The 10,849-nt window shown below is 40.2% G+C and overlaps 2 protein-coding genes across 4 annotated transcripts in view; both read right to left on the bottom strand.

The window, feature by feature from the left end:
- Positions 1–219: 219 nt before the first annotated feature.
- Positions 220–2,983, bottom strand: rabif (RAB interacting factor). Of its 3 annotated transcripts, none has more exons than XM_050039183.1 (3): positions 2,829–2,983; positions 2,167–2,318; positions 220–798 (listed from the first exon to the last, which is right to left on the bottom strand). In XM_050039183.1, exons 2-3 carry the CDS (start codon positions 2,308–2,310, stop codon positions 550–552), a joined length of 393 nt encoding a protein of 130 aa, XP_049895140.1. In that variant the 5' UTR covers positions 2,311–2,318; positions 2,829–2,983; the 3' UTR covers positions 220–549. The 3 variants fall into 3 exon arrangements, with proteins under 3 accessions (XP_049895140.1, XP_049895142.1, XP_049895141.1); XM_050039185.1 differs by having other exon boundaries at positions 2,167–2,337; positions 2,829–2,964; XM_050039184.1 differs by lacking the exon at positions 2,829–2,983 and having other exon boundaries at positions 2,167–2,769.
- A 2,120-nt stretch (positions 2,984–5,103) lies between these two features.
- Positions 5,104–10,849, bottom strand: part of adipor1a (adiponectin receptor 1a) — a 9,872-nt gene continuing 4,126 nt past the window's right edge. The window contains exons 4-8 of the mRNA XM_050038135.1: positions 10,103–10,274; positions 9,730–9,916; positions 9,011–9,198; positions 8,731–8,924; positions 5,104–8,014 (exon numbers count right to left, since the gene is read on the bottom strand). Of these exons, the coding sequence (XP_049894092.1) occupies positions 7,886–8,014; positions 8,731–8,924; positions 9,011–9,198; positions 9,730–9,916; positions 10,103–10,274 (870 nt within the window). The 3' untranslated portion in view covers positions 5,104–7,885. The remainder of the gene's footprint in view (positions 8,015–8,730; positions 8,925–9,010; positions 9,199–9,729; positions 9,917–10,102; positions 10,275–10,849) is intronic.

The raw sequence follows: 10,849 nt of genomic DNA, 5'->3' as shown, positions 1-10,849 counted from the left end.
AAACCCCAAAGCATTCAATTTACTGATAAAAACACGTAAAGCAATAAATACTCGTATTTGTGAAGTTTAAAGTCAGCTTTTCAATTGACCTCAAAAAAGAATCAATTATCAAATGTGTTATTTACTCTCAGTTGATTAATCTGATCATTTAAGTACCCAACTATTTTTATAAATAAAACAAGCACTTGTGTTAGGATGGAAACTGACACAATTTCATAAATCTGATTGGAATTTATTTTTCCGTGGATTAAAAGACACTGAGACAAAGGAAGTTACATCATAATATCCAGGAAACAGCTGCAGTATGGTATTCAACATCAGCTTCCCCAAAACATCTTTATTAGAACAGGATGGTCATACTGTTGTCAGTGTGGTAGAGGAGAATGAGAGCGACACAGTCCTGTTTTCATGATCAATATACACATAACAGTATGTGGGCGTGTGTGTGATGGATTAGATTGGGGTTAGCTCTGGGAGGAAATCCATGAAAAGATGCATAGCCTGCCAACACATTTTTTTTAAGTTCATGTGGGCTCATGGGCATTTAGACTATGCATGATTCACCCTTTCCAAAGCGACGTAGAAACTCGTCTTGTCATCCAAACAGTGCCAGCCGATTGGTCCAATCTCACAATCTGCACAGATAAGATACTTGATTCTCCCCACGTCCTTAGTGAAGCCCACATTCTCAAAAGTGAACATGTCCTCCACAAACCAGTGGGCGGTCAGAGTGTCCCCGTCCACTGAGCCCTCTGTGTTGCTGAGGCCGCTCTTTTTCCGCATGGATGGTAGGAACAGCTGGTGGGAGAAAACAAGCCTCAGATGACACAGAAACACTTCAGAAAGAGCTCAATATCAGAAATGCAATATGAGTTTTGGACCTAGCATACACTTGAACAGGTTGCACTGACCTTGCTGTAACATAAAAATGAAAAAAAATCAGACTACATCACTCTGGTCCCCAGAAACCTCCACAGGCTACCTGTTGCTTTTAAAGATCCTCCTCCTCCTGGTATATAAAACTTTAGATGGCCTCTGTATATAACGTCCTCTAAGAATATAAACACTGCAGACTTCTCAGGTCAAGGGGCACCGATCTCCTTCATATTCAAGTTTTTTAAAAATGTTAAAATGTACAATTCTGCTGTGTTAGCGAAAGTTTTTTTCCCCACAATGCACATTTTTCTTTTTATTTTACGTTTAAACAAAATCCATCACAAATACCGGTAAGCATCATATATGCACACAAGCTCCCATACATATATATACCAGAGATGAGGGAAAAAGACCAACTACAACCAAAGGAACAAAACAAAATAACAACAATAATAATACTGACACATACAATCACATGCTGACATCATCTCCAAGGTTAAACCTAGCCATCCTTCAGTTAAATGGGATTGTTACATTCACCCCTAAGTTGCGTGTAGCCAGCCAGTTACAGGGCCCCATGTAGACATATACTGGTTAGAGAAAGTTTTTAGATCCTTTACTAATGTAAAAGTAGAAATAATACAAATTCTCCATTACAAATTAAAATGTATCAATTTAAAACATTGCATAAATAAAAAAAACATGACTATTATTAGCATAATAAATGCACTTAAAAGTATCAAAAGTAAAAATACTCATTGCATAAACATTGCCTTTGTGAGTATTTTACCGTCAGATATTATCACATGAGATTATTATTGCACACAACATGTAAGTAGGATTTTTCTGTTGTAGTTGGTCAAAATGAAGCTATTGACTATTATTTATACTATTAGGTAGTTTAATCTATAACACCGTATCATATATTTGACATATATATGTTTTGAATGTTACATCTTTGTCTGCAAAATAATTAGTTACTGATTAATTAGTCTTTATTACTAATTTATTAACTAATTAATATTGACAATATTAACTATATTTCCCTATGAACAGTCCTGGAGTACAAGTGTACAGTAGCGTAAAATAGAAATACTCAAGTTATGTGCCTAACATTTGTACTTCAGTAGAGTACTTGAGTAAATGCACACACACTGTACCACTGGTTTTATTGTCATATAAAGCACCTTGGATGACATGGTGCTGCTGAAAACTATTGATATATACATACTACCTGAGGGCAGACAGGTTAAGCAATGTATCAGCCCACTGATGGACAGGACAGCATACCTCTTTCTCTGCCATCACAGCCATCCCCGGGCACAGCACCTTGGATCCGCAGCGCTGACACACGACAGACTTGCTGTTCTTCCCGTCCTCAGACACCAGGTCGGACCGGTCCGTGCTGTCTTTGGACTGCTGACTGTTGTCCATGTCGAGCCCTGACGAACAGCACACTCACTGTGATGTACATGCACCAAACAGGCCTGAGTCTCAGTATCTTCCACCAGGCTGAACCAAGCGACAGTGATTAACTGTAAGGGCTAACTGGCTAATGGGAAATTACAAGGCTATGTTAACGAAAAGAAAGATGGGGCGCATACAGACAGAGTGGACCGGAAGTACGAGTTTACGGAATCTTTGTAGTGCGGAAGTCCGGGACAAAGAAATACACTAACCTAATATTTACATTCTTCAATTTCCACAATATATTAACTATGGCAAACTTTACGCCGAGCCACGGTCTGAGGGGTCCATATTAAGAGCTTACCAGAATAAATGTTATTAATATGTTAAACTATAACAGTCAAACTAACTGTACACCCCAACCGCTACATTCATGCTAACATGTGCTAACGCTAAACTCAGCAGGCTAAAGACCAGACAAATAACTACATTACGCATCCACATTGTTAGAGACACACAGCTTAGTAAAGTTGAATAAGACGTACCTAGATACTGAAGGAAAGACAAGGTTGAATACGACGATAAAATCGTAAGGGTTAGCTAAAGCCCGGCTAGCATACTAACTACTGTTGAAGTTGACCAACCACTATATACTCTCGTACAGAAACACACGGCGGTGCTTGGGTTCCTCATTAAACACCCTCTGTAGGTAATATTGTTGACCAAAATGTAACGACGTTAGAAAATAAATGTAATGTAGAAACTTAATCTTCTTAATAATAGCCTGGTTGCTTTTAATTGTCTCCAAAATAACTGTAACTAAGCTATATGAAATAACAACAGAGTTAGGGCTTTATTATGGATTTTTGACAATATCACTAAAGAAATTTTCAAAACACAGACGTTTCGACAGAAAGTCTTCTTCACTGAAGAAAGTCTTCTTCACTGAAGAAGACTTTCTGTCGAAACGTCTGTGTTTCTGGTAACGCCATCCAAGTCGATTTATTAAATTTACCAAAAGGACATTTGTGATACCTCAATGTAAAACACTTAACAAGTAAAACCCCTTCAATTAATTGTTACCTAGTAAAAGTACGTAAGTATCACCAGCAAATGGTACGTAAGAACAAATATTATTTTTCTTATTTCTGGTGCATTTTTCTCTGAGCAGCATTTTAATGCAACGTTAACTACAATCATCACATAAATGTAACTGAGTAAAAGGCACACTATACCTTTCTAATGTTGTGAAGTAGAAGGAAAAATGAGCATAAAATGACACTAGAATTACTGCCTCACAGTTGTATGCCTCTGTGCACCAGTCAAGTTGCACTTACAGTTTGAAATCATGTCTATAAAAACATAGATGCTTCACACATATCTGCCCCCCAGCAACACAGAGGAGCTATACAATCAGCACCGTTTCAAGGTGGACACCCAAGATTAGTGTCACCAATACAGTATTTAACCCAAAGTTTCCCCTTCTGTTCATTTGATATGACTTTAAATACTGGCCAGAATTTTTTTTCTTCATTACATTATGATGTGACAGTGAGGCTGTTTTGCGAGGTCACAGTGACCTTAACTTTTGACCTTCGACCACCAAGTTCTCATCAGTTCATTCACATTGACATTTGTGCCAAATATGGGGAAACTCCTCCAAGGCCTTCTTGGGATATTGTGCTCATGAGAATGAGACAAACGCAAGGTCACAGTAACCTTGACCTTTGACTACCCAATTCTCAGTTCATTGTTAAATCTAAGTGAGAGTCTATGTCAAATTTGAAGTGATTCCCTCCAAGTGTTATTGGGATATTGTGTTCACAAGAATGAGATGGATGCAAGGTCACAGTGACCTTTGACCACCCAAATCTGATCACTTTATTGTGGAATCCAAGTGGACGTTTGTGGAAATTTGAAGAAATTCTATTAAGGTGTTCTTGAGATATCGCATTCACGAAAATGGGACAGACGGACAACCTGAAAACGTAATGCCTGCAGCCACAGCTATCGCTGGTGCAGAGGCATAAAAATCCTGGCTGCCAGGTGGATGATTTAGGGAAGGCCTATTTAACTCAATCCTGAGGAGACTGGAGATGTAGTCAAACTCTGTGTTGCCCCACATAACATGCTTGCCTAAAATGATGCTGCAGCCAGATACAATCCACCTACAGGGCAGCATCAGGAGAGTTTGTACCAGATAAATGGAGGAGGCTGATCACCTGAGGCAACAACCTATTAAGGCCAGGACTACTAACACTGCAGAGCTGCAACTACAGACCAAAGCAACCTGAAGTTCCTGACACCATAGGGTCTTGTGCCCTGGCAGGAGAGACTGTTTAAACTAGTGATGTATATTTTGTGAAAACAGAGCTGTTGACCAACTCACAAAAAGGCTCACTGCTGGTTTTAATCTATCAGACAATGTTTTGATTGGCTGAATAAAATCATTTTTTTAAAATATAAAATGTTCAATGATTGTGAAGCCTTGAAGGAGGCATGCTGTCTCTCAAGTGCTCTCTAGGTATGTCTGACTTAATAACAGCTCTAAGTGTTCTCCAACCAGCATCCAATCCCAGGAAATGAGAGAAATGATGAGGAGCTGTTGTTTAGCTTTGGTTGATGTGGTTAAAACACAGTAACTGTTGATATATGTAACTCATAGAACACTATTTTAAGTAAACATAATCTTGTATGGTGATAAGATGCATGATAAGGTGTAGAACATGAATCGTCTTATCGTCATCGTCTACTGCTGATGTGAAATATGCAAATGTCATAGGCTTCTACTGTTTATTGTAAGACACGACTGACACCATGTTTGTACATGTGGAAAAAAATTTATTACAATAATTTTCCAAGATTACCATTAATAAATATTTATGTTTACATTTCAGTGAAATGTATGATTTATCACTTTCTACACAGGACATTACACAAAGTCAAGAATACACATTGTTTTAGTCTTTGTAATAAAGCTCGAATAAGTTGATCTAGAAAAAGGAGTCTTAAACAGCAGTTGATACAACCTATCCATGGAGTCGTAAGTTCAATAATGATTCGATTGTATATGGCAAGGAAAACAAGAAAAGTCAACATCTGGAAATCCTTGAAGCTCCCTTGACTGTTAAGATAGGCCGTTTTATTTAAAAACATTTCCATTGGCCTAAGGCACAGGAATACTAAAAGTTTATATCAATCATACATAACACATTTTAAACCCCATACGGTGATTTAAAGTTTTGAATTTAATAGTATACACTTAAGGTGCATTTGATATTTACACCTCTCATTGCATCTGAAATCTAGCACAAAAGAAATATCTCTAGCTGACAAAAACACAATTTGACCAATCCAGATCTGTACATTGTGCGTAGCCCAGGAACTGTTGCTCTAGAAATTAATCAACAATGTGTTGTCTGTCTGAAACATGATGGCGGGGGAGTTCTTTTCACTTCTATATTTTAAGCATTTTAGTCTAACCTCATCTGGGCAGATACATGTTTGCACAGTTGCAGCTTTTCTAGGCCTTTGGGGCTTTTGTCAATTAAAACTGCATCAAATTGCAAAGGAAGTTCATACAAATTTCAGTATAAAGTTCAAAGAAACTCAGGAATCAGTTTAAAGGGATAGTTTGAATCTTTTGAAGCAGGGTTGTATGAGGCACTGATCCATTGTCAGTGTATTACATACAGTAGATGTCAGTCAGCACAGAGGCAGGCAGAAGTACTGCCCCTGAAGCTAAGCAATGTACTGCTGTGAAGCAAATCGTATTTTGGCCACCTAAATAAATCAATATCAGTTTAACTGTACGCAATACTTAAAATATTTACACCACTTTGCCTTGCTGTCAGACAGCGGATTCCAAAAGGTAACTGAAGATGTTATATTGCTCTCTCTTTAAAGCCAGACTCTACTGAGAAAAACAACAATTTAACATGGTCAAAAACAGAAGCTGCTGGTGTACCGCTGCCTCAATCAGTTAGTTTGTGTTTTTGTGTGACTTTGGTGTTTTAAACTGTGCCCAGCAAGCAATAGTCGTGATTTAAACGTACTGGCTATATTTAGCTCCGATTTAGTCTAGCTACATGTAACCCAAATCTAGCCGATTTAATTTTGAAATTGATTAAATGTAATTTTCGCCATTGCAGATGGCGTGCGGTATGATATTCAATCACGTATGGAGAGTCAACAGTAATTAAAATATGTTTATCTCCATTTTTTGGACATGGTCTCTACATAGCCATATAATTGATGACGTCTACACTTTGGCTATGGTTAGACGTCTACCAAATTTTCACTGACAGCCCAAATTCAGCCGTGATTTAGCCTAGACGTCAAGTCTTCATGTAGACGGCTATTAGACGTTTTTTAAACCAAAAAATGCTTGCTGGGTGAGTTCAGATTCACCAGAGTCACACAATAACATAAACATACAAACTGACTGTGGTAGCGGTAGACCAGCAGCTCCTGTGTTCAATGATGTTTTTGTCGTGGAGTCTGGTGACATTGACGAGAGCACAGGCGGGGAACTGAAGCCATGAACTGTTTCTCCAAACTGGGGTCATGCTGACCGCCATCTACTGTAAGTACTACACCGACTTAAGATAAGTACCTCATACGCCCCACTTCAAAAGACCATAACTATCCCTTTATGTATAAATCCCTTTGATTTCCAATCATTCTGGGAAGAACTGTGATGACAATTACACCTTGTGTTACTCAGACACATCTATAGATCGAATTTATAGTATCTAAGCTCTATATTTCTTTCATAATATTGTATTGTATTTTGTTTAATTATGATTTAAGGGTATTGACTGGGCCTAAAGAGTACAGTTCATGTTTTATTGCAGAGCGGGCATGGGTGGGTCTGTAGTAGTCCTCTAAGTTTTGACATACAGCTGCTCAATCAGTGTCAGCACAGTTAGAAAGCATCTGGCAGCATCTATACACACTATAGGTGCATACTTTATCCTCTTAATACAAATGTGTGCCTGCCCTCAAGCACCTAAATGGTCCTGGACTGCTCTACACCTCACTCCTGGTGGACAGTACATTCATCCTCTAACCTGCATGGAAAGTGGGAGGGAGGATAGGAATGGTTTACAGTATGTGCCCTCTGCTACAGCACAAATAATACGTTCTGTACCCTTTGTGCAATGGTAACAGACTATGAAGAGGTCGGGGTACTAGTGAGCTTCTAGGAAGTGACCATCAGTTACAGTAATATACGATTTTGGTTAAAATCCCATTTTGACCTTACTTGAAAATGTAGGCTTCAAGTTTCAGAATTATTGAAGAAATAGTGCCTGTTGAAGATTCCCTCTGTTGTTCAGTGGCTAGTTAATGCTACTTTACCGGAGCAAAAAAGAGCCAAACAGAAAGACCACCAAAACCCAAACAAGATGTTAGCAAATCAGAAGTACAGAAGGAGCAATAAGTGACTATATTGAATTCCAGCAGCATTTAAAGTGATTGTGTGTGCATGTGTTGTGTGTGTATGTGTATGTATGTATGTGTGTGTGTGTGTGTGTGTGTGTGTGCGCGAGGTGTTTGTGGGACTATAAAGAAAAGTATGAGTAAGTCACAGTCAGGCCTCTCAGAGTAGAGAGTCATCTGTGCATCCTCCCTCCAGGCCGTAGCGGAACTCCTGCAGGTTGGAAACCCCGTAGAAATGGATGAACGCCGCCGCCACGACCAGAACATGGAAAATCTGATGAGAGTGGAACTAGAAGGAGAGAAAGAGATGCTTTTTTGTCAGTTTCATTCATTATAATTTGCCTGTGTTTGATCAAACAAAAGAGATAACAGCTGTGTCTGAAACTGCTCCTATTGTTCACTAATTCTTTATTTCATACGGTGAAGAAAATACACACTCACTGGAAGATTTTGGTCTGCTGTGAATGACGATGTCTTTTGGGCGCCAAAAAAAATATAATGTGCCACAAGCTGGCATTAAATTTCTGGTCACACTCAAAATCAGGTTGACTTATTTCTGATTAAAGTCCAAATTTGACAAATTTCAGACTGTATATCATAGAGTTAAACAGCGTGTAACATTTGAGAACTCTGGCTTTTTCATTAAATGAAGAAACAGTTTTTGTTTTTCAGTTTTTAATATATATATATCGTGATAAAAGATTTTGGCCATATCACCTATCCCTATACTTGAGTGGAAAAATTAAAAGCAATACTTCACCATTACTGCCTCATATCAGAAACATTCACATTTGTCATCCAAGTAGTAAAGGAGAAGCACTGCATTATGTTCATTACGTTAACATGTCTAAACGTGGCATCTCCTCCATTATGGTAAATATGGTAAAATGTAATTATGAATCAATGTTCTTATTTTTATTGGTGGTGAAACTAAACTGTTTTGCACAACTAATCACCTGACTTTCTTAAGCTCTGGTTTGTAATCTAAGCACATCAAATACTCACCCAGATGTCACACTTTCCAGGAAAATAGCGCTCAGGGATCCTGGCTGCGTACAGACCAGCACCAGTGATATACATGGCACCCATCAGGTAGAACCAACCCATCTGGCCCACTGTGGTAGCCTTAACAAAGCCCTCCTCGATGGTGAAGTGCATGGTGGGGACAATGCCGCTTAATCCAAGACCCATGAACACACCTAAGAGAGGCATGGACTTCAGTTACTTTGCGTTATTTTGAGGACATTATAGGGAAAAGTGTGCAATGTGTTCAACTGGTGAGCACCTGCTCTTGTAGGTCTGTGACGAGGTGTAGAAAACCGGTCCCACTGGGCCACTATGATGGCGGCGATGCCGAGGACACATACAATGGTGAGGTAGATAAGTCGAGGCTGAGGGGAACAATAGAACGAGTAGTACAGCCAGGGCACAAAGGAGCCCATGATCAGGAGGGCAATGCCCGAGTAGTCAAGCCTGAAGAGAGGGGGCGACACAGAGACAACAGCTGGGTGTTTGGCTGGAAGATCTGTTGGATGCAAGACAGCTGATGTTTTTCTCATGTTTCTAAACACATGTATTTTTCCCCAATTTGTTTTTTGCACAATGTGGACCTTATGGTAAAAGTTGGTACATTTCTAAGTCTATTCCAATTGAATAATCAGTGCTCGTTTAGACTGTGCATGGACATTATAGCATAGAGAATAATAATTCAACCTAAATTAACTTAAGGCTGCTGTAGTCTACAGGAGTAAATGCACTTATCTAGCAACTTTATCCTCAGATCAGTACAAAGTGCTTCACCATGCCACACAGATCAGTGTTTTTTATGTTAGATTTGACTGAACTTGGGACCATTCTGCCTTGAATAATGATGGTGGGTGTCTCCCTCCTGCCTACTACAAGGGCAGTGAGTCTAAAATAGGAGAACACTTTGACAGCTACAAATGATTTTGTTAAGACACACAAGACAATTATGTGAGAAGCAATGTCTGACAGAGGCCTTACTTGGAGAAGGTGCGAGACACTTTCTCAGAGTGGCAGTAGACGGTATGAAAAAGCCAGGAGAAGCTGAGGCAGAGCACAGCTCCCAGGAAGAACATCCCGAACACCACTTTCTCTTGCAGCGGGGCCATAAAATACATGTTGGGCCGCAGCATGGTTAACGTGCCCAGACACAGGAATAAGATCAGCCCTGGGGGAGAAATGAGGCCAGTTTTACTTTCAGCCGACAAGAGAGGAGGCCAGAGCTATTCAGAGTTAACCGGTTAAAAATGGGTTAACAAAATAACATGTCAGGTTGTTAACAAACTTTGAATCTGCTGCTAACATATAATTTTCAACAATTTTAGGAATGTTGCATAAGGCGTTGTATTCTGACCTAACAGGTGAGTCCAGATGTTTCCTGTCTCAGTGTGAATTCTGAAGATGCTTCCAAAACAGGCCCGGAAGGAGGGCATAGGAGGCCGATGTCCATGCAGGAGGTAATCGTTGTCCTTTAGCCACTCTGGCAGGACGTGGAAAGGGATGACCCTCCAGCGCCCCTCCCACACCTGAACAAGAAGAATAACTTTCACTCACCGACGCATACTTTTACAATCCCCAATTCCTCTTTGATAAAGCTTATAGTTAGGGCTGGCTCAGGCTTGCCTTGTACCAGCCCCTAGTTAAGGCCAAAACACACCGGCGGCGTCATATGACAGCGGCGTCATTGACGCGAGTCAAGTGCCGCCTCCAACACACACAAAAAGCGTTGCGCTGCGGGGCGTCAACCGGATTTCTATTGCACACTCCAGTCCGCTAGGCTGGGAAGTACAAAATAGCGCTTTTTCAAGGGCAGCGACGCTGGAAAAATAGGACAATAGCGTAAAGTGCCGCGGCACGGCACGTTGATGCACGTCGAGCCGCCGCCGGTGTGGGTTTGTAAATAGAAAATAATGGGGGCGGCTGTTTTGACGCGTGTTGTACGCCGCCGGTGTGTTTTGTCCTTTAGGCTGACTTAGGCCTCATCTACCGGAGGACCCCCTATAATACACCGGGCACCTTCTCTCCTTCTCTCTCTCTCTCTCTCTCTCTCGTATTCTATTACTGCATCTTGCTAACTCGGCCATTCTGGATGTCACTAACT

This window comes from Epinephelus moara, chromosome 24 (assembly GCF_006386435.1).
Source record: "Epinephelus moara isolate mb chromosome 24, YSFRI_EMoa_1.0, whole genome shotgun sequence".
Lineage (NCBI taxonomy): Eukaryota > Metazoa > Chordata > Actinopteri > Perciformes > Serranidae > Epinephelus > Epinephelus moara.
This window is presented reverse-complemented; position numbering and strand designations above follow the sequence as displayed.